The 23,879-nt window shown below is 37.4% G+C and overlaps 1 protein-coding gene across 1 annotated transcript in view; it reads left to right on the top strand.

The window, feature by feature from the left end:
* LOC129370374 (metabotropic glutamate receptor 7-like) overlaps positions 1-23,879 on the top strand; it is a 101,727-nt gene that overhangs the window by 56,333 nt on the left and 21,515 nt on the right. The window contains exons 3-7 of the mRNA XM_055046331.1: positions 1,673-1,808; positions 2,450-2,604; positions 4,153-4,290; positions 7,111-7,311; positions 18,915-19,054. Of these exons, the coding sequence (XP_054902306.1) occupies positions 1,673-1,808; positions 2,450-2,604; positions 4,153-4,290; positions 7,111-7,311; positions 18,915-19,054 (770 nt within the window). The remainder of the gene's footprint in view (positions 1-1,672; positions 1,809-2,449; positions 2,605-4,152; positions 4,291-7,110; positions 7,312-18,914; positions 19,055-23,879) is intronic.

Here is a 23,879-nt window from a genome sequence, read left to right on the forward strand (position 1 = left end):
AAGTTATTTTTAGAACAGACATTATTTTACTTCACCTTCACAGCTATGCTCTACTTTTGGGTCCGTCTACCAATAAAACAAACTGGAATTTGTGGCTATCTTGAGATGAAATATTAGAAACTGTAAGAGATCATATTTCAGAACAGTTTTCTTTTTGTATGTAGTACTTGTGAATTAAATCTACAAACAGAAAACAATCAGCCCAGAAGTGGAAGTCGCTGCTTAATTCTCTGCATGGCTCTGAAAACAGGAACCTGAAAGTGCAGTCTCATATAGTGTGCACTCTGGCTTAAATTATCTGAACTCTCTGAGCTGAAACAGAGCCTTAGTGTTCATCCTCGGAGACCTTCAGCTTGGCCTTCCCTGCACAAATGACACAGAGCACATTTTCCTCAAAACAAGTTACCACAAACCCTTAAGCAGTGACATAACCGCTGGCAGGATATCCATCTTTATGTTCAGTTCATTCCAGCTGGATAACAGCAACCATCTGAGAAGCCTTTTGACACTTGCTGTGTCTTTGCTTGCTGATGCTAGAAAAAAACATCTAAGAAAATGTTCAACAGTTATCGTTTGGTTTTCTCCTGCCTTAAGAAATGCCACAGAATATTCGTGACTGTAGATGTTTGATCTGCCAGCTAAAAGCTGTTTATATCAAAGTAATGAGCCTGAGGAGAGTGGCAATTAGGAGATCCCTTCCATATCCCCGTCTATTCAGGGAAACTCAAACTGAGAGGTTATTGGGTAGACTATTAAAATGCTTGAGTGGGAGAAATTTAATTGGTTTGGGTAAAGCTTTGCTGTTGACTCGGGACGAGCTGCTGCTTCAGTGTAGGCCTGCAGTAGTTTGAACATCCTTCTGTACAGGTTATCATATTATTTGTTTATCTCCGGCGCTCGAAAGGTTAGCTCGTCCTCCACGTCTATAATTACCACATCACACAGGAACAGAACACAGTTTCAGGTTATTTTTCTGAAAGAGAGGATTTCACTCCTCTACCCAATAATGAGCTGTTGAGTGTCGCGACATCTGATGATCTGCTTAAATCAAAATGTGGAAATATGTACCGTGTTGAGAGCGGCGTGTGGCAATCAGCGCTTTCCATCCTGTACAGGCTCATCAGCGGTGACCTGTCTGAGAGTGATTTATCGTCTGTATTAATATCCTCTTTGTTTGTTATTGCCAGCTGTGCTATCTGATCGGTTCAGGTTTCAGTAAGAGATGTTTGATAATGACGTAAAATGAAAATTCAATGCCGAGCTGGTGTTTTCTTCTCAAATCCATAATATTAAATCTGTAGCTTTGCGTCCCAGTGGGTGTGGATTATTGGATTTGTAATAGCAGATGTGTTCGTTACTGTCTCTGTCTGTGAAATGATGGCGGCTCTCAGCAGGAAGGTTCACCATACAGTAAGTGTTCGACTGCAGGCTTCTGTGGTTTGGAGATTGTTGCCAAAATGTAAATGTATACACTGCAAGGATGTTGTTTAGACTCTGTAGAAAGCAGAGCAGCTTTATCAAAGTCCTTCTGTGTTTAGACTTCTTTTTCTTTCCCTTTGGGAGAGATTTCCATGAAAAAGCCACAGCTATTGTGACCTGAAGCTTTGAGAAACTGTGCATAATGTGAATCCGTGGAGCCTACTCATTTGTACCTTCTTTCCCCATTATAAAGGTGGAATCTGCATTGCCCAGTCTTTGAAAATTCCCCACAACCCGAAGACGGAGGATTACGACAAAATCATCCAACAATTGCTGGAAACCCACAACGCACGGGCAATCATCATCTTCGCCAGTGAAGAAGACATACGGTGAGGGGCACAGCGGCAGAATCTGGAGTCATACGTGTTTCTTGTGGCGTGCCGCTGACTCGCCACATTGGGGTGTTTTAATCTCTGAGCAGCAGCTTCTAAAAAAAGAGAAAGAAAAGAAAAAGGCTAGAAGTGCAGTTTTAACAAGAGCACACTCTGTGTCTGGCTGCACAAACATACCTGCAACAAGACAAACATGGCTCTGAGAGGAAGCAGGGAATTCGGGTCGGAACAAAGCAGAGGAGATATTGTTTCATTTACAATAGCCCCTGAGTAATGTTTATATGTTGAAGCTCAGAATCAAACATTTAACACATGTAAATTCAGAATAAAGAATCCAGAGGTGAAGTGCGAATGATAAGAGAATAAGCGTGACTCCCTGCAGACATATGCTGTATTATTTAAACGTTACCATCTCTGCTTTCCCCAGAACACATACTGCAAAATAAGAACAGTAATAACCTTCTTTTGGCTTGTGCTCTAATGAGAAAAAACCCATCAGAGGCCTTTTATGTCCAAAGAGCTGCTTAAGGCTAGCTGTGTGCCTCAGCTGTGTGCGCAATAATAAACATATGATTGCGCACCTTTCTTTCTCTCTCCCTCTTTTTTCTCTGCTAATAACCATATGGATGTTCTTGCAGAGGTGTTCTCAATGCCACCAAGAGGGCCAACCAGGTGGGCCATTTCCTGTGGATTGGATCTGACAGCTGGGGGTCCAAGAGCAGCCCGATCCACCAGCTGGAGGACGTAGCAGTGGGAGCAGTCACAATTCTGCCTAAACGCTCCTCCATTGAAGGTATCTGCATCTTGAACACCACAGATCTATGCCTTTCAAATATTTCCTGTGGGTTCTATGATTTTTAAATCTATGCCTTTCAAATATTTCCTGTGGGTTATATCTGTAACCAAAAAAAAATATACAAAATAAACATAATATGATGGATTATACATATAAAACTTGATATTTACATATACTGTGTAAAAAAGATTTATTTTTCCCACTGTCTGATATTAAGACATCAGAATTACTTTTTAATTAAAAAAAAAATCAGAGTGAGCAACATATTTATGGTGCAAACATTGCACTGTATATGTTGTATTATGCAGCATATAGTGGTGTGAGTGGTTGTATTTTATATAGAATATATATATATAGAGATATATATATACATATCCCAATAACTCTTGACAGTCCTCAGATAAAAAAATTATAAGCTTGATGGGTTTGAAGTGATAAGACTAAAAACCACTTTGGATAAGAGGAGCTCTCCTTTTTATATTTAACCATAAAACCAGACAATTTAAATGGCTTAGTGTGAGAGACTTATTTTACTTTCTTAAAAAGCAACATTGGTGATGGATTTAGACTGCCAAAACAGGTGCATAATAAAAGTCTATAAAGGCTTTAATTTCTATATTTTATTTTTTTGCTATCATATTCTTAACAGTTTTTTTTTTTTTTTTGTAGACTAAATTTCTACCCACATGCAAAATGAAGCATATGAGGATATTGTAGATCTGCATTTTCAGGGATTATGCAAAATTCAAAGCTTAAATGGAACATTCCCGGCCTGTTCTATCTATTTTAAGCTCTGATCTGTGTCACTGTCCATAAAGAGGCTCGTAATCACAAAAGGAAGCCTAATTTTTATGAAGCATTTGGTCATTAGGAGACGTCTAGCCAAACGCAAAATGAGAAAATATTCCCTGTGTAGGCAAGGAAGACGTTAGTTATCCGCCATGCATCATTGATGGACTGTTGAAATTAACATCAGCAGAATCATTTAGCTTCAGTGAACCATTTCCACTTTTCCACCAGCTGGTTTGACTGGACAAGAGTGAAATTCAGATTACTTTTCACTTTGAAAATTGTTGGTTGCGCAGATAAAGAATAAAGAACGATGGCCACAAAAACACATTGTAGCACATTTAGCTGTGAGGTGTGCTGAATATTTTTGCTGAACTACGTTGGTTGTAATTTCACAAAAAAGCTGTCTGTTTAGGTGAATTTTACAAAGTAGGAAAACCTGTTCAGCACCTTCAAGCTTCAGGCACAGGCTGAGGCACTACTTAGAAAGTCTGCGTTATTTATAATGCATCCTGTTTCTTAATTAATGTAATTTCCTAGATGAAAGTTGTGATTAAAGTTCTATGGGGCTTCAGAGGAAAAGGATCCACCATGGTCAAAATTTGATGAGGAAGTGCTTACAAGGGTTTTTTCCAACACCTAGCGGCGAGCTGTGCATCTCTGCTACCACCACAGCTTTTACTTCATTTCCTGCAGGTCAGATATGACTGATAATTGGTCCGGAACTGAGTCTTTCCCGTCTTTCCTCTACTCCAGGATTTGATGAATACTTTACGGGCCTCACCCTGGAGAACAATCGCAGGAATGTGTGGTTTGCGGAGTTCTGGGAGGAAAACTTTGACTGCCGGCTGCTCAGTGCTTCCAAAAGAGAGGACAGCAGCCGCAAGTGTACAGGTACATGTGTTTAATGGCATGGAGCAATTAGGGAAATGAATCGGTGTTGGCATGAAGATGATGAGCAAATTCAACACCACAAACGCTGGGGGCTGTTGTGGTTTGATTTTGATCATCTTGTCTAAGACCAGGTGTTGATACCCTGCGTGTGCTGGACAGTTAAGTTGTATGATTAAAATAATTAGTGCTCTACATGTATTTGTCACACTGCTGTAGCAGACCGTCTGCTCCTGGGTTTCATGTCTCTCTGTTCCCCCGTAACCTTGACATCTCAGCACACACAGAGTCGGAGTACATTTTATTCAAAGCTGAAATTACAGGAGAATCTTCCCAAATCTGAATAAATTTTCTTCACAAAACCTGCTCCTGCAGTGTCTTTGTGTTTTATTAATGATAGTGTTGTTTCCAGTGGTGATGCATTCTCATGTTACCTAAACTGCACCTGCCAATGGTGTGACAGGCATTTCACTGCATGAATTATCTGCGTGGATGACGGCCGGCAATGTGGGATGCTGTATTAATCTTCCTTCCATACCTGATGACGGCAATAGCGCCTTGACACAAATTACAGTTTGCTGAGGGATTTTGTTTCCTTTAAAATCTCTTGTATGGTGTCTTTCATCATGTGTCAAAGACAATAGATGCTTTTCCGCCAGCTGAACTCCAAGAAGCCTTCTTGCAAAATGAGAGTGAAACACTTTTCAATTGTTTTTCCATAGATTGCTCTGCACACAGATGCACAAATGCAGAAATAGGTGCTGCTTTTTTAACTTGCACTCAAGCTGAAATGCATGCTTTTTAATAAACCAGAACCTAATCTAAAAGTTGGCATATTTCACAGATTAATTTAAAAAAATAAAACTTTTTTTTATTATATACCGTTTGATACACAGAGCTAATGCTATTTCAATAGTTTTTTTTGTTTTTTATATCAATTTCAAAGAATATGTATGTACTTTTGGAGTTACACATACATTCAAAGTACTTTACATTATAGTTACTTTCACATATTGATGTGCAGATTGGTAAATCGGTTTCTGGTTATAAGAAAACTACTCTTCTCACCGAGCTGCAGTTGGCCACAAATGAAAGCTTGCAGTGACTTAGAAAATTTCAACATTACATGTTGGCATTCTTAAAAGTATGCAAATAAACACTTACTGTTAAAATTTTACACTGGACCTCAATCAAGAGGGTTACAGTTTCCCTCAAATGCGCCTCGGAACTCTGGAACCTTAGTTTCCAAATGAGATTTTTAAAAATGATTGTAATCTGAAAATAGGACTGTGGTTTAATGTCCAATAGCCACAGGCTTTTTTGCCCATGAAGGACGCTCTTCTGGCTCGAGAGTGGCCTAACACAGAGAAATCAATAGTTGTAGGCCATGTCCTGAGGTTCTTAAAATACTGACTCGTTATATACTCCATATTTTATGGGTCTCCAACCAAACTCTTTAAGGTTTAGTGCACAACCGACTCAAAGGCTACATTTATCCTTGTTCTTTGTGTGTCTTTTTCCTTCCACTTAACTTTCTATGAAATTCTTGTGAACTAAGAGTTTTTTCTTTCTTTTTTTTTTTATCAATTACCTTTTGTGGCTTACCTTTCTTCTGGAAGGTACAGATAGTTTCTGCTAGACAGTTATAGTCAGAACTCTTCATCCTGACCATATAATATTTTTTTATTTTCCAAGCCACTGAATACGTGGCTTGGAAAATAAGCCACGTAGATCTTTGAGCAAGATCTAAGTTAAATCTCTGTAATCTGTGCAGTTCAGTTTTGTATTTGAATCAAGGAAATAAATCATATTTCTTAGCATATTCTCATTTATTGAAAGAAACCAGTAATCCAGAATATGAAAACTCTAGCACGAGGGATTTTCATTCGAGGTCTGTTCACCGAACTCCTCATGTGAAGCTTAGAAAAATCAAAAAGGTTATGTGTGGGCTGAGATGTATGTTAAGATCTGAAAAAATGAACTGAAATGTCAGCGCAGATTGCTTTCAAGCTCATTTCTTTAAAAAAAAAAGTCTCCAAAAAAAGTCTCCAACATTACTCTGCTTTTCTTATTAACATGATTACTGAGCTCCTGCGGACAGCTACCACTGAGAAAATAATCTTTTTATATTCTGTTTTCTTGATGATGCATTCTTTTGGTAAGTGGGAGCTTGAAAATCATAATTACAATGATGATAATAAAAATCACCATAAAATGTAAGGGGGGTATATTTGTTGCTATAACTTTTAGGCAGCCTTTGAAAACCAGATCTTATCCCCTAGAAAGTTCAACTTGCAACAAAAACAAGAGGAGAGGTTGTGCATTAGGTATTCAAAAAGTGTTCCAGCAGAATAAGGCAAAACCTTTACAGCAGCCCATAGTGAAAGGGCAGCGTGCGGCCAGGAGGATATAAAGGAGCAGAAAACTAGTGTTGCAGAGTCTGTAACTAAAGTTCATGGTGATCTTCATCTCCTTTCAGATGGGACAAATGAGCTTCATTGTTGCCTGCCTATTACTTTGAAGCACACCCCAGTAATTCAGTCTAACTCTGCTGAATTTTTTCACAAACACTTTTTTCCGCTCACAGCTCTGCTTCAGAGCTCATATATCCCACTGGGGAATTAAACACGTCTTCTTATTTCCTATAACACATTGTCCCCTTTAGCTGTAATTCCCTCAGAATCTAAACTGAACAAACAGCAGCAAATAGTTAATGAGGAGCTGGATAAAAACAGAAGCACAGAAGCTGTCATAGCTGATAGAATGTAAAGTTTAACAGCTTCTCGATGCATTCGGCTAAAAGCCGGCGTTTTCTTCCCACAGGCCAGGAGCGGATTGGGATCGACTCCAAGTATGAGCAGGAAGGGAAGGTGCAGTTTGTGATTGACGCCGTGTATGCTATGGCCCACGCTCTGCACAACATGCACAGAGACTTATGTCCCAATCATCCTGGCGTTTGTCCACAAATGGAGTCCACAGATGGGAAGATGCTGCTCAAGTACATACGCAACGCCAGCTTCAACGGTGAGTGACAAATTGTAAAAGTTTACTCATCAGATGTGCACAGACTGTGTGGAAGAACAAAAATCACTTGCTTTTATTTAAGTAATTAAGGTTTTGATGACATTTAAACTGCATGTCCACTATAATAACCAAGTTAAAATGAAAATTTTATCTACCCAGCTTTTAATATGACCACTGTAATTGAACTTCAGTTTTTATTGATAATAAAAAATATCAACAAATCAACAAACTCCTATGTGTTTCATTAGGATTTTATGTGATGGACGAACACAAAGTAGTACATAATTGTGAAAAGGGGAACAGAATAGATTTTTTTTCTTATTATAATTTGAAAAATATCTGGTTTTTACTGTGATACAACTAAATAAAATACATTTTTACCATTTACTGTTAGAGTACATCCAAGGAAAACATAAGGCAAGTCAAGAATAAAACTGTGGACAAGTTTGAATCAGGGCTTGATAGAAAACAATATTTGAAGTTTTCAACATCTCTAAGAGCACTGTTCCATCTGTCACCAGAAAATGGAAAAAAATAAAGGACCAAAAGCTACAAAGACATGTCTATTGTCCATCTACCTAAGTTGGCAGGCCAGGCAAGATGAGCATTTGTCAGACTCCTCTAGGTGACCCTAGAGGAGCTGCAGAGATTCACAGATGAAGGAGTAGAATCACTTGATCACATCACTATGGAGAAAACATTGTGGTGGCAACAATGTTTTTAAAGTTGGACAAAGGAAACTGGATGTGAGACAACATGTTAGAGTCCGGGGCAGAGCGAATTTCCACTTCCAGGAGAATATGACTCCTACACACACAGCCTGAGTTATAATGGATGCTTTCGATCAAGTCATATTTCAAAATAATATACTCAAAATCCAGACATAAATTCCCTGATGTTCACAAATGTCTGAGTGAAAAATTGTGTGTAGATATGGAAATCCAAGCCAAAAGCTGCAGCTGCAGCAAAATGTGGTTTTAAAAAGTATTGAGTCAAGAGGTCTGAATAGACAAGTACTCCACACAGTCACTTGGTAGCTATTTTAGTCAATGAAAATCATGGTTGTAATGTGAAAAGAGGTTAAAATGTTTGATGGAAGTAACTTTGCAAGAGGCAGTATTTCTAAAACTGGTAATATACTGTTTCATCTACCATTATATCCTGCACACTTGTTCATTGCTGCATCATCATTCATTTCAGGGGAAACCAAAAAGACAAAAGAATGCACATAAGGGCCAGAGCAGTGTGAGATGATAAAAACCAGGAAATAAAATTCAACATCCGTCATGTTTTATGTTCAACATGCCATAAAGACCAGTCAAGGCGAAGCAAAGAGAACACTTGCAGACAGTAGTCTATGACATGTTCCTCAAAAAACAACGCTTTTATACGAGCAGGAATTCAAATAGCCACGTTTGCATGAACATAAAAAAAAAGAAAAACCCAACCTAAAAGAAATCATAACAAAAATAAAAACTAAAAAAAAGAACCGCAGCAGTGACAACATGAGTATCTGGAACATTCACAAAGGACAACATGGACAACATTCACACATAGAGAAACAGTGAACATGAGGAACTGGTGTCCTGATAATAAATTCAGGACAGATGTGACTCAGAGAACGCAAAGCAAAACAGACAAGGAAACAGATGCGATGCAAACAAAAAATAAAAATGATACAAACAAATGAGAAACCAAAAATAGCATTATTCAGAGACAGCAGAACAAAAAAGTTCTAGAAAACGAAAGAACCGTAACAGCACCCCCTCTAAGGGACGGCTCCCAGATGTCTGGATAAAGAAAAATGAGTCCAGCCAAAAGTGGATGAAATGAGGTTAATGGAATAAAGAGCCCAACTGGAAACAACGGTAAAGAAAAGATAAGCAGTTCAGGGAAGTAGCCGTGGGGCACGCCAGATGAGCAAAGCAGTTCAAAATTTCCTCAGCAACAGGAACATCAGCAGGAGTCAGAATATGATGATGAAGGCAAAAAAGACCACGAAAAAATCCGACAGAGATGGATCCCATACCATTTAGCCCAATTCCTGCATTTCAGCATTTACAGAACCAACTGGACTTAACAACTGCAGAGCCCTTTAGAAATTAATGTTTTTTGGGAGACAAAATCAGGTCGCCTATGGTAGAGAAATGCAAAAGGCCTTTCAGTAAAGATCATGTTTATTAAAAGTTTCCTTATGGCAAACTTATTACCACCCATAATTATCCCTAATAAATAGATAAAGAAATCATATTTTCAATTTATAGATGGATTTTTTTTGAGTTCGTCTTAACGTGTTAATTTATGACAGTTGCCCGTATTTACAGTCAAAGCAAAAACTAAAGTGGAACTGAGACAAAAACAGCTGAATGAAAATGTTCCACAATCTTTCCTCGCCCAGGAAGATTATGAGGGATGTAAAAGAAATAAAAAAAATCCCATGGCTCACTGCTGTGATTAGTAGCATCCTCGGGTCTTCATAACCATCTTCAGACATTATGTACGTGCCAAATGCATTTTTGGAGAGCCCCCTGAGAAAATATCTTGAACTTTGGGAAACATTATTGGGATTTTTATGTGGAAATGTGATTTATTGTCAAATGAGACTAATCCTTCTAACACCAACACTGTGGTGGAACGGAAACCATTAGCACTGATACGCACTCTTAAGCAAAACAGAGGATCTGTGATACTGACTGTGATTTCTAGTCTAATACCTGTGAAAGCTTGTTTGAGTAATTTGCCACACGAACTCTATAAAATAAAAGGATACCTTAAGTTTAAATAAACAGATGTGGTTTTCTGCCAGAAAACTCAAAATGGGTCTTCAACAAGTCTTACTGCATGACAGTGATCCAAGATCCACAGCAAAATCAAGACAAAAATGGTTCAAAGAAGAGAAAACAAATCCTCTGTCATGGCCGTGACTGTCACCAGTACTAACTCCTATAGAAAGCCTGAGGGGTTTACTGAAGAGAAGAGATCATATGAAAGTGTCATATACTTTGGAAAAGAAAGACTGTGAACAGAGAAATGGTCAAAAATCTTTCTCTCTGTGTGCTTCCACCACAGAAAATGTTACAGGAAAAAATGAAGTGCTGACCTACTGGCAAAGGAGAAAAGTACCAATAGCAGTGGTGTAGATAAGAGTGACTTTGGTATTTTTGTAAAAAAAAAAAAAAGTAGTATTTTCACTACTTAATGTAGGGCGCCCTCCCCTCCCCCTTCCCTACACCATCCATACTTTTAAGATTTCTATAAAAAGAAGAAGTATCCTTGTTGTTACCCCACACCATTATGTGTTACTTTGAGTTGGTCTATTACATACAAATCTTTCGGCACATTTTGGCTCCTTGTTAACTTTGGAAGCGGCCTGCCACAACATTAAAATAAATCAGAGGAGTGGGAAGAAAGGAATTTAAATTGTTACAGGAAATGGCGAACAGTAGGGCAATGACCTATACATTGCAAAAAGTATTAACAGGCCAGTGGTTCTGTTATCAGTGCATTCTTTTCAAAAGTTTGTTTAATTAGTACTGTTCTGCTTCACAGGAGAAGTATGTAAATAACTTTATCTTGAAGACTTTAAAAGTCTTGGTGGTTGATGATTTGTGCTCAACAGCATCAACATCATGTTGAGATTTGACTGTTTGCCTGACGCTTCAGAATGAATTCAGGATGAAATTGAGACATTAATTTGTAGAATCTGGCTTCACAAAATGAAATCAGTCACATAAAAAGATTTGAATTTCAACACTTTTCAGTGCAATATTATTCTACTCCAGTAAAGAATGCTATTTTTTTCACAATTTGGTTGGCAATAGGTATGGAGGACACACCCCTTGAAGGCTGAGGCATTTGTTACTGGGTTTCTCAGGATAGCATTGACCTGGTGACCTAATGTGGTGTTGGTGAGGTGCAACAAAACGCTGAGCCAAACTCTTAAACATGCTTGGCTCAACGACTTGATCTGAAAACCAGAGTTAGGCAGAGATTGATAACTTTCTATTAACTGTTAAAACAGTGAACTGTTGCCCTCAGGAGATAGAGGAGGTTACCCCTGAGGTTACCCCTGGTGCCCCACTGGGGATAATAGATGGCAATGGATGGATGCTAGACACAAACATAAAACAAAACACAAATTAATGTTGGGAAAAGGAAAGGAACAAAAAAAAAAAATCCAAGTTAATAGTAGAAAACCTAAAAAACACAACATGATATACAGTCTCATGAGTACAAGACACAATTTAACTTTACATTCACTTCCATTTAAACGTCAAAGTAACATTTTTAGACATTTTGAGCAAAATGTATGTTGGCTGTGCCTTGAGCTGAACTACTACATTATTTAGCCTTGTACAGACAGCATAAGATAGTTCATAATGACAGCTGCTTTAAAATTCAGAAGTGAAAAGAGAAGAAGACCCAGCAGGGAGATACGTTTAAAACAAGGGGAACCTTTGTCACTACAAATTTTCCGCTATGTATGTCTGACAGTGATCATTAAAGGGTCCTTTGAAGTACTCTGGGTTTTTAGAGAGCTTTCTAAAGACAATTCTGCCGTTTATTAAATTATACATCACTGTAATCTTTTCAGAACATCTCGACTTAAAGAGGTGAACCTAGTTCTTTCTGTCGTCTTTATCAAAATTAACTCTCCGCTGTTTAAAATGTAGGATTTGATTGGTTATGTGCCAGATATGTATGCGTCGGTACATATTTAGGAGTGTTCTTCTTTTTGGGGCTAATATCACTGAATATTTTTAACCTGGTATTTTTTTCAGAAATTATAGACCTAGCCTGAAAATTACACACACATCCTATGACTAAAGAGGGGGAATTATAAAATTTGGCTACTTGCCTGGTTTGAGAAATTAACAAAATGCTGATATTTTGGTCACAAACGAATAAAACCTTTTTTTATGTGTTTTTGTCACAGTTTGATGCCGTCTGTTGCTTAAAGGAGACCTGAAGGCAGAAGAGAATGAGTCATACTGTTTATCCTGATCCTCTAATATTTCTGTATTTCCATTAATAATTCAAATAGCATAACTTAAGGAAATTGAGAGGCATGCCAATCAGGCTAAGTTTCCATTGTGTGTCTGTTTTTTTTTTTTTCATCAGAAATAAACAGTTGGAGGAGGTTTTGTTCAGTTCAAATATTAACCCCACAGTTATCCCTTACAGTCTGAACTAAAACCTTGCAGGAGCAATCTTAGAAATGAGTTAAACTGTTCTTATGAAAATCAAATGATTGCACACAATGGAGAACTGTCTTGAAACTGTAATACAACAAAGCCATCTGCCTGTTGATTTGAAGCCACATTTTTAGGTGGGAATTTTCAGTGTGACTTGTCTGTTTATTTTTTTTAGTAATTACCAGACTATCATGAAATCTGAAAGAGAATGTTAAGTTTTGAATAATGTCAACTTTGTATTAAAAGTGTCATGATTTACCGAATGACACTTTATGACAACAGTCATAAATATTCATGAAGACTTTCATGTTCATGACAGGTGTTATGTCATGTTTATGACAGTGTCATGTCAGTCATATTGACAACACGTCAAATAAGGTGTTACCACTTTTAGTCAAAAATAGGTTTAATTTGAATTCTTTTCTAACAACTAATTATTATTTTATTTTTTTTTAAATGAAACTGAAAATATCCAATGTTCTTGCTTCAATGACAACTTCTAAACTGTATGCTATTGCACTCAGCCCATCTGTACAGTTCTTAGTGCATGCTGTTTGTTCATTTGAAATGAAAAATAAAATTTTTAAGTTTAAGTGTAAACTGGTAATCTACAGACATTATGTAATGTGTTATTTTAAGCCACTGTAGGAACCAATTTTCAGTAAATGTGTCTCACAACAAGAAAGTTTCAGGTTTGAATCTTGGTGGTGGAGGGTTTTCATGTTCTTCCTGTTGCTGTTGGCATGTCAGTAGGACAGAAGATATATGTGATCAATTGCATTTTTCTATAATAGTAATGTGATGGATTGGCAACCAGTGGAATAGGCTGCAACCTTCAAACAACCCTGTACCAGAGAAATTGGTCTGGTTAAACTATTACTGATTTTTTTCCCCAATGCATCTTATTCAAAATGCTGGAAGTAATTTCCCAACCTTGCAGCATATATACATATAGGCAGTCTGGGTCCTTTTCTTTAGATTTCGCAATACTGCACTGCTGCTTTTCTGCAGTGACCATGAAACAGTGAAACACTGGCTCTTCTGGGGGCTGTTTGAGGTTTTACAGGCCACTCTATTTTTCTCCTACACATTTGGAAGACAAGGGTACAGGAGGGGTTTGTTTGCAATCTGCAACTTGGCTGTTGCTGAGTATTTCTAAATTATGTTGCTTTTGCATAAATCTGAGAGTTTTGGTTTGTTGCAGAGATTACTCATACACAATGTAAAATAAAAGCAAAGATTGACATTAAAAAAATATTGGTATTAATAATCACAAAACTGTCTCATACAATGTAACAATGTTCTTATCTTTTGAGAAAGATCCACATACAAGTTGTGTACTATGTATTCCTCATCAGGTTTTGCTAACACAAAGTTATCAAATGTCAAACTGTTTCCTGTCCTCCCATGTATATAGTTTATTTAAAAAACAATTTAAGTTGATCTAATTATGATGAAACAAAAAGATTTTGCAGAACATCACATCCTGCGATGTCTGTTTTAAGTGCCATTGTCACTTAAATGTATTTGTGAAACATTTGCAAATAAGGTGCCAGAATGAAAAAAGTGTTTTACTTCATTGTGGATTGCTGTAATCTTCCATAGATGTGTTATTTCTGTAGAAAAAATGTGGTGACATGCTCAAAGGCACGCTGGTTGGTGTGGTTATCAAATTGTTTATACTTTAATCATAAATGTGTAGCAAAGCATGTAGGAGAATTATTTTCCCCCATGCCCTCCTATACCATTAAAACTAAAGGCCAATACACAAGAGGGTTATAAAAATCTTAACTATTACCTGATGAAAAAAAAAAAAAGATGATTGGTAATTATCCTTCTTTCATTTGCTTAATGCCAAACCTCATACAGAGTAGTTAATGCTTTCTCAACCATCTGTACTTGACTATAATTTATAAATGCTTGTGAGGAAAAACTGACACATTATCATTCAGAAGCATTTTAATTATCAGTTCTTACATTGCAGGCTAGATGACTGAAAACCAAAAGATTTTAACCAATCTATTGCGAATTGTGTATTTTTCTGTGTTAATTGTGAGGGTGCTTATATGTTTGCTGCTTCACTGTGCCTTTAAATTGCCTCTGAGGAACACATAACATTTTATTGAATTGAGCTGAATCTGGAGAGAGCCATTAAAAGACAAATATCCTAAGATTTTCTAGATTTCTTTATCAACCTTAAAAAAACACTCTTCTACACTTTGGATAGCAATTATTAATTGGTTACTGCTTAACTTGCAATTAGTCTCCAATTTAATGCTTTCTTATTTAAACAACCAAACAATAGCGTCTGTGGCTATTTAACAGTGTGGTCAGGATGATCAAGAGTTTGTCATTAGGAACCAGTCATTAACTTACGCCTACTTAACAAAATGTGATCAGTAATTAGTCCCAGTGTTGTTCCTCATCAGATCACATTTAGTTCCTCAGGGTAAGACCATACAAAAATATGTTGTCAGTGTTTAATTTAATGTGGCAAAACTTCATTCCGGTATTTTGCCCTTATTCATTCTCCAACATTAGGACAATTATAAATTGCAGATTCTTAGCCACGTTGGGCATTAATGCAAATTTAAAAAAACATTTCCTGCAGCTGTTTTATTCCACCAATTCTTCTTCACTGAAAGCAGAGAAAAGAACAATGATGAGGCTTTTTTTCTGTGTTGTAAATCTTTTCCCAGCAGCTTCTGCAAGAGCCTGATTGGACTAACCGGCTCAGTTTAGCTGGTGTTGCCTGCGATGGATGCTACATTCAATCACGTGCCAAATTTTTTGTTGTGTTTTTCCAAAGTGGCTACTCGCTTCCCAAATGCCTACCAATGATGACTTCCCAGATGGTTCTGTGTAGCAGACCATCTGGTCCAGCAGGTTACGCATTTACGGTGGCAGGCTGGTATGCATTAGGGCAGGAGCAGTCGCACTGAAGCATAGTGAAGAAGAAGATCCGTTAAGTGTAATAGTCTATTGATATAGGATGCAAACAATACCTCGTATTGTGTCAGCACTTAGCCTATTTTATAAATTGCCACATGGTTCCATAAGGATTTATAAAGAAGCATTTTATTTGTCATTTATCTAGATTTCATCACGCACTAAATAATCAAGTAATGTGTCTGGCTAATTCATAAACAGTCATAAAAAAAAAAAACTTGAACTAAAGCCCAACAAGCTGCTTGCCTTTCTCTACCATGGTCGCTATGGCAGCAGTGCAGAGTTCCAGCAGGCGCGAAGACCTATTTTAAAGTGGAACCAAGCAAACTGAACGTAGGCAGTTGCCTGCATTCAAGCCGATATTTGTTGGAGGCTCTAAGTGCAGATTCATGCACTGGTTCCAGAGTCAAGTTTCCGGTGTCAGTAACAATCTGGACTTGGCTGACTTCTCTGGTTTTTCTTAAAAACATTTACATAAGCATCACAGCGACACACTCATTTCACCTCAGCCAAAAATAAGCTTCCTGCAGCTCTCTTCCTGTCTCAATGTTCTAACTCAAACCTTTTTACTCCGCTGGTGCTCCATCAGGCATCTCTCAGTGCCCCTTATTGCATTTGGACGGGAACCATGTGAATTATCTTGTGTATGTGCCCCTGCTAATGTATGTTTGAGAGCGAAGGAGTGTAAACCTTCTTAGCTAATCTCCCCACTGTGCTGGAGTCACAGAGCTGAGGAGTGAGAGGCAGAGAAACAAAAAACAAAAAAAAAAAAAACAGGAAAGAATAATGATGCGAGAAAAACACAGCAGTGGATCCCTGGTCCACCCACGCTGCTTTGCACAGCTCAGCAGCAGTGCACTTTTGTCATGTCTTAGTTCACAGCCACATTCAAATGCATAAATCTTTCATCTTAGACGGCGCTTTTGCTAAGAAGTCTGCAAAGACCATTTTGTTCCCCTGAAAATATCAGCTAATAAAAGAAAAGAAATAAATTTCAGGTAGTTTTTTTTTTTTTTTTTTTTTCATGTGCACCCACAGAAACACTACTTAATTATTTGCTCTAAACCTGAGGAGCGCCCGGCATCCAGTCATCCATGGCGCTCGGCTGAGTGACAGAGCCGTTCTGGGCTCAATGCAGAATTGTGCTGAGGCAAGGAGCAAGAACGGCAACACTGGCATCACTTTTTCTTACAGAAGTCAATACTTTGTCAACATCTTTATACACCATGTCAACAAGTTTTCAGTCTACATGCTGGAAGCCGAAGTGACAGGAATGCGACTGCCACCCACAGAGCTTTAGCTCGGCTTTCATATCAGCAGCGTTCAGAACAGGTATCAATAGTTCAGTCCAGATTCATTTTCTGTGCTGACAAATTGAAACTCACAAATTAGTGATCCGCCTTAAGTGGCTTGGGTCAGACGGCGCTGTAACTGTAATGCTGACATGGAACATACAGAATGTGCTGTCACCTTACATAACCGCAGGCTTTCACTGATTGGTGGCTCTGTGTCAACATGGAAATAAGCACTTAATGTTACAATTTCAAATTTGGGTGGAGGTGTGACACCCAAATTATGAGTGGTGGTAATTTGTTGTGACATTTTGGTTGGCATCTTATTTTGCTGTCTTTAGCTCATGCTATCTCTGTCTCTCACAGATTCCAGTAGATGTTAGGTCTGAAATTGTTGTTGAATATTTAGTGGTCAAATGTCCTTGAGCTTAAAAAAAAAAAAAAACAAGTCTAAAGATGAAGGGTGAGGTGCATTAACCTTCTGTCCAAAAGCCAAACAATCTGCTCTTCAAATAACACTGTGTGTTCCCAAAGTGTTTTCAACATATGCTTGTGGTCCATTCGCTACACTTTTTTTTATAGCCAGAGCTATTAAAAGTGCCTAATTCCCCTGCCAAGAGTCATTAGGCTACTCTGTCCCACTTAAAAGATGGTTGCTCTGTTTGTATCTGTTCGCCAAGGTGAACATACTTTTTTTTCATTTTCACCCTGCATTGTGAAACACATAGAATGACCTCTTCAGCAATGCAGAGCTCATGGCTAAAAGAAAGTGCAGACATTTTTATGTTAATGCCATTACAAGAAATTTCATGTTGAATGACATCACTGCCACGGCATGTTACCTCATGCGCTCTCATGAGGCTTGTATAATGGCAAAATGTGCATATGCCCCGACAAGGACTGAGTCGTTCTGTTTGGCTGAGAAATGAAATTCAAAGACATGTTTTAACATACAGAACCTGTTAGGTTTTCCACAGTCCTCACTAAACTAATTAGTGAAATATTCTGGACTGGGATGGAGAGAAAGCCGGTGCACACCGAGAACAGATGGGGACCATATGATGCTTTGGCTGACCTGTTTACCCTCCCAACGTCTCCCGTTGTTGACCAAAGACTAAAATGTAGACTGAAATTTAAACAGTAGAGTTTTGCTTTTATTTTACATCCATACCTAAAATTGTGGTACATGTTTAAATACATACTGAAACGCTCAAATTTTCTATATCTAGGTTAAAATGTTAGCACACAATGCACTCATGTGAAAACTGAACTGATAGTTTCATAAGCAATACAATATATTTGATATAAACGCAACATCATGAAGACTTGGATATCAATTTTACTTATGTATTTTTAATCCAACTACTTAAGGTTTCAGTATTTCTCCCTCACTTCTTCAAGTGTAACCATATTCCTTAGAATAGCACAGAACAGTGACTTATGAAAGCGAAGTGATTTTTGAGAGAATTATACTTTCAGCTATTCAGCAAAAATCCGACTTATCACTAGACATATGAAAATTTAAACATTTTAAGAAAGCCACCCAGTCTTTGTGGTTTGCTTGGCATTACATCAAACTCTAACCACAGGACTTTAGTGACAACACAAATTTTTTATTTAAAAAATATCCAAGATTTATGCATAAAAAGATCTCAAAAGTCATCATCTTCTTTGGAGCTGCAGACAGGCATACACAGATTTCTGCTCAGCTGAAAACACCAAACCACTAGAGTGGCTTTAACATCTGATGGCCCACCACAATTCATACCAAACAAATGTTGAATGAATCTCACAGCTGCGAGGGGTTTTCAAGTAGAATAAGTATATGCAAATCCAAGCTTTAATTTTTTATGCCACTGAAGTACAGATGAATTTGTTTTAAAGTCTTTAACAAATCTGATAAAAGGTGCCAAACATGGGGAAGGGGTGGAATGTGCAGAGCTGAAAACATGCATTATTTAACCATGGCATGAATGTGACGACTTATTTTTCAGCCGTTGTTGTGCAGCAGGAACAAACCTCCTTTGAGGTCACTTTGTAGTTTAAATCGAAAGGTTAAGGCATCTTATCTGCAGTGAGAAGAAATACTGCTTCCTCTGATCTCTGCGTGTGATTTTCTTTTTCATTTAGTTTATTTTGCTCCATTCCCTTTTCTTACCCTGTTCAGGTAGCGCAGGCACATCTGTTGTGTTTAACAAGAACGGCGACGCTCCAGGACGCTACGACCTGTTCCAGTTCCAGGTGACCAACTCCTCCGGCCCAGAGTACAAGGTGGTGGGACAGTGGGCGGACACCCTTCAACTCAGGGTATGGTGATTCACCGAGGCTCATAAAGCAGGAGACTGACAAATAGTTTCTAATGTTTCTGTTTAATCAAGACACATAGGTTGCTCATGTAAAAAACTGAAGCATCCAGTTTGACAATATGCGTACACTATTTACATTTCCGACTTTGTTTGCAGTCTGTGTGTTCTTAGATGCAGAAAATGAGCAATCCAGTAAGAGAGAAAGACATTCTCCAACCTATTTGAATAAATTTACCCAGCAGATAAATATTTTGGGGTTGAAATTTTAGCCTCTGTTGTTTTCTTGACATATGAACCCAGAAATCTTAACAGAAATGTTTTGGTTCACATGTTGTCTTGAGATGTGCCAAAGGCCAAATCCTACAGAGTCCAGACTTTAAAGAAAATGTTTCCACGCATAATTTAATTTTTAATGTTATCTGCAGCTTTTAAGAGAAAAAAAAAGGAAGAGGGGAAAGAAACACGATGTGAAACTTGGCCATTTCAAAATTAATGTGTGAAAAGGGATAAAAGGATTTCAGTTGGTTACATTCAGCATGTTATATAAAAGTTCTGATGCGTTTTGACCACAAAAAGGAATCTTTGGCAAAGACTTCAGTAGGACGTTGATAACAGTGATTGACTCTAAAAAGTGGAAGCAAGGTAACGGTGAGAGGAGGGTTTCGTTATGCTTACGCTGCATCTGTCAAAAACTAACTGCAAAAGAGTAAGGAAAAAGAAAGGGCCTATTTTCAACAAAGATGCCAGTCCATGCACTATACCTTCAGTTTTTTTTAGTCAGGAGAGTTACTGAAGATGTTGATGTTGTTTGAAATTGAAATCTAAAATATTGCACACACCTTCTATGCTGCTTGTGCAGCTCATTAACTTCCTTCAGACTTTACGGCTTATAGTAGGGTGCTCTGATTGCATTCTGGCAGATGAAATTACACTGCCAGGATAAAATTGTTTGGAAGCTCGGGAAAAAAACATAGTTTTACATATATAAACTCAAAAAACCTTGAAGGTATTGAAGATATTAAAATACAGAGTACATTTATTTAACCAATAAACATACCATTGTATAGATTCATGTTTCGACCTGGAAATAGGATGCTTTTAAAAATGGTATGTTTGGAATTAAACCCAAATGAGTTGCTGCCAGAACAACAAAATCCATTTCCAGTCATTCATTTTTGCATTGAATGCAAAAGTAGATTTGTTAAATTATTTTAAGATTTTTAAATGCGACAGTTTATCTTCATAGCCAACAAGAAATAAATCATATTTTCTCCTGTTGTTTTGTTATTTCTTATTAAATGTTTATGAGATGGAGGCCGACAATGTAAACCTACAGATATGTGTGTATGTAGGAAAAAGCCCCGAAAAAAACACCTCTATAATACCTCTATAGGATGTTATCAATAACTGCCAAAGCACATTTTCATCCAGTCATTTTTTGCAGATGGAGCTTTTTTTTTTTTTTCAGCATGGACAGCTTGCTGAAGTTGAAGGTTATAATAAAATATCTAAATCAGATTTAAGTCCAGATTTGAGCAGGCCACTCTGCAACAAGTTTTGTATTCTGAGCTCTTTTTTTGACAATTAATTGAATGGCTTACCAAGGAGCAGCAATAACTTCATCACATATGGTGACATTGGTTTGGATGGAATTTTGTTTGTCTCATTAATGAAAAATAGATTTTTTTTTTTTTCATAGTATGGTATGTATTATTAAAAAATGTGTTTTGTAATTTGAAAAAGTGTAATTTCATATATTTAATTTATATTCTCTTAAAAATATATTTCATTACAAGATAAATAAACATGCCTTCTCTGCAACATGACCAATCACTGAGTTCAGAGTTCAGAGTTTAGAGCTCATAGGTCAGGATAATCCTGTTTTTGCTCATGGAAAAGCTCAAATTATCTGTAAAAATGAAGCAACCCCCCCCAAAAAACGCTACCAGTTCAAAGTGTCAAAAAACCTTGTTTCTGGCCTCCATGGCAACATGGCTACTGGTCTCATTACTGCTTGCACATTGTGTGCGTTCAGGAGGTTTTCCCACACACCACCATTCATCGTCCAAATAACAAATGGCACCTTCATAGCCCCTGATAAATGACAGATGATAATCTATTCGGACAGCTGAGAAATAATACATTTGTCACACAGACACACATCACAGACAGACTGCAGGTGTGAGTGGGTGTGTGTGTGTGTGTATGGGGGGGGGGAGTGTGTGTGTGTGAGTGCTACCTAGGTGTATGTCAGTAACTGTAATCACTGGCTACATATGGAGGAGGCATCCTGTTTCCTACCTGGACATATGTTTCATCCTACTGTGAATGCCCGTGTTGTGTACTGCTTCACCTGATATTATTTATTTTAAATGCACTTTCAGTGCAGCAACAGGTGGTGGAAATTAATTACACCATGCTGTGTGTTTGTGTGTCTTAAATCAAGTTCAATTAAAATGTCAGTGATGGGTAAAACATTTTTTTTTATTATATAACAAAATCCATGTTAAAATTCAGTCAGTGATATCTGACGATAGCAGAGCACCTCAACCTGGACATTCTTATTCACATGAAATTGTTTGATTTCTTTTTTTTCTTTTCTCTTTTTATTTCTATTAATAGGTTAATTTGATTGCTCTGAAGCAGTCAATAATTTTGACACATTACAGAACTAATTTTGAATTTTAATCAGCAAGTAATTAAAAATAAATGAACACATCTTCATATTAACCACCATTAGTTCAATTTATACCTCTGCACAAACCAAGCATTTGTGTTGGTCACAGTGACATTGAAATTACAACCAAATTAGCAGCTGAAACATGAGGGGGAAAATCCTGGGACTTCCAAAGCAACCACTTCAGTGAGTGTTAAAAGTTTGTTTGTTCAGGTCTTTTAACAAAGTAATATATTGTTTGAGATCATTGATTGTTTCGGATAATTGTGTTAAATGTTTGATCTCAAATGAACGCCTTCAAAACTTGATTCAACTCTCCTGATTCCAATTCAGTGTAATTGTTTTGCATAGCATCTTTACAAAAGAAGATCCAGTTTATAAACAGAAATATACTGTAAATTCAGTCCAGTCAAATGAATTGATTCAAAGTCAACTACATATATTCCAACTTGATTCTAATCAGACCGCATGAGAATTTGTAAAAAAGTTAATTTATTTAAGAAAATCCAGCCGATTGCAAGGAGGGACTGGCTTTGCAAAAATCCCTCATACTTGGCGTGCATAAGGGAAGAGTGGAAAGGAAAGACTCTCTTTTAATTGGAACAAACCTTTATCAAAAATTAACTGAGTGTGAGAAGTCTTTTCTTGTTTTATTCACAAAGAAAGTAAAGCGGTAAAGGCAACAGTAGCTCCTCTAGTGGCTCCATTTTGGGGACAATACAGCTAAATATCTAAGATCCTATCCAGTTATAAAATCTATGGGATAAAAGAGAGAGCAAAAACTTTAACCCTAGAGAGAGATGGGGTTGAACACAGGAAGATCAAACCAAGCATGTTATCTGCACGACGAAAGGATTACGATTCTCAGTCGATTGTCCCTAGGTTCAGATAACGCTAATATGAAGAGATGTAAGAGTCAGTGTTTCCGTTGAGTAATATGTGCTATTTCAATTTAGAGGATACAGTGTAAAAAATAAACTACAGAATATTTTTTAACCAAGTTTCAACTTGGATGCGCTTTGAGAACCAGCAATTTAATTTTTCATTATTTACTAAGCTGCTCATGATACAGAAAAACAAGACACCAAATCATTTATCCTTCTCTGGCTCTATGCTACACTTGAGGCAGAGACTGAGTGATGGTCCAGCAGGAGCAATCCACCTGCTTCTGGTTGAAAAACATTGCCTCAGTCTAGAAGAAATGAGATTAGATAGTAACATTTTCTGGTCATTAATTTTCAGAATTCTTTTGAACACTTAATAACAAAGATACACAGTAGTTAAGTGCATTGGTATGAAAAGGTTTGTTCACAGGTACAGATTGTGAGATTGTGGAAGAATTAAAATTGCCATAGAAAACACAATTATTATTTTATAAAAAAATAAAAATAAAAAATACACAACCAAAAATTCCATGAAGCAGTTACTGAAACTATAATGCCACTTAAAATCTTTGCCTCACTGTCTGAATGTCTAAGAGCTGTATTCATATTCTTTTCAGTTGTGGCAGTACAATTTTGAAGAATCTGACCTTTTGTTCAGTAGAGCTCTGAACAAATATAAATGTATACTTACATTTTTTCATTGTACTATCAGATCGTTTTTAAAAATTGCCCTCCTGCTTCTTAAAAAATTTATGAAAAAGTGATAGTGTTAGGGTTAACACCTGTTGAACATACATTAACAAAGACAGGGAAGACAAAAGAGTTCGATTCTTGCTCACTCTTGAGGAGAACAGACAGAGATGTGCTTTCAGTTACAATCTCCTACCGCTCTGAAACACATTTGGCTGCTCCTCTCTTTTTATTGTTTTCAGGATCCCTAATCACAAGGACGCTGTAGCTCTAAGGGGAGGGGAAACAACTCATCACACAGCTACAGCGTCAAATGTCATTCACTAAACACAATTATTCTGCACTAGATAATCTCCTTCCAGGCACAAAGTTAAACAGAATATGTAGTCAATCTTCACAGTGACAGTTTTGTAGCAATCCAGCAACTCAAATGAAGCAGAGCTCTTCCACCAAGAGATAACCCTGCAGGAAGACTGTTGTCTCTGCTTTTTCGTCAGTGAGGCCTTCTGAGAAAGGAATCAGAGTAAATCAATAATACTGGAAACATTCTTAATTCTATAATGAGATCAATTAAT

Source organism: Poeciliopsis prolifica, unplaced genomic scaffold (genome assembly GCF_027474105.1).
Source record: "Poeciliopsis prolifica strain line A6 unplaced genomic scaffold, Auburn_PproV2 SCAFFOLD023, whole genome shotgun sequence".
NCBI lineage: Eukaryota > Metazoa > Chordata > Actinopteri > Cyprinodontiformes > Poeciliidae > Poeciliopsis > Poeciliopsis prolifica.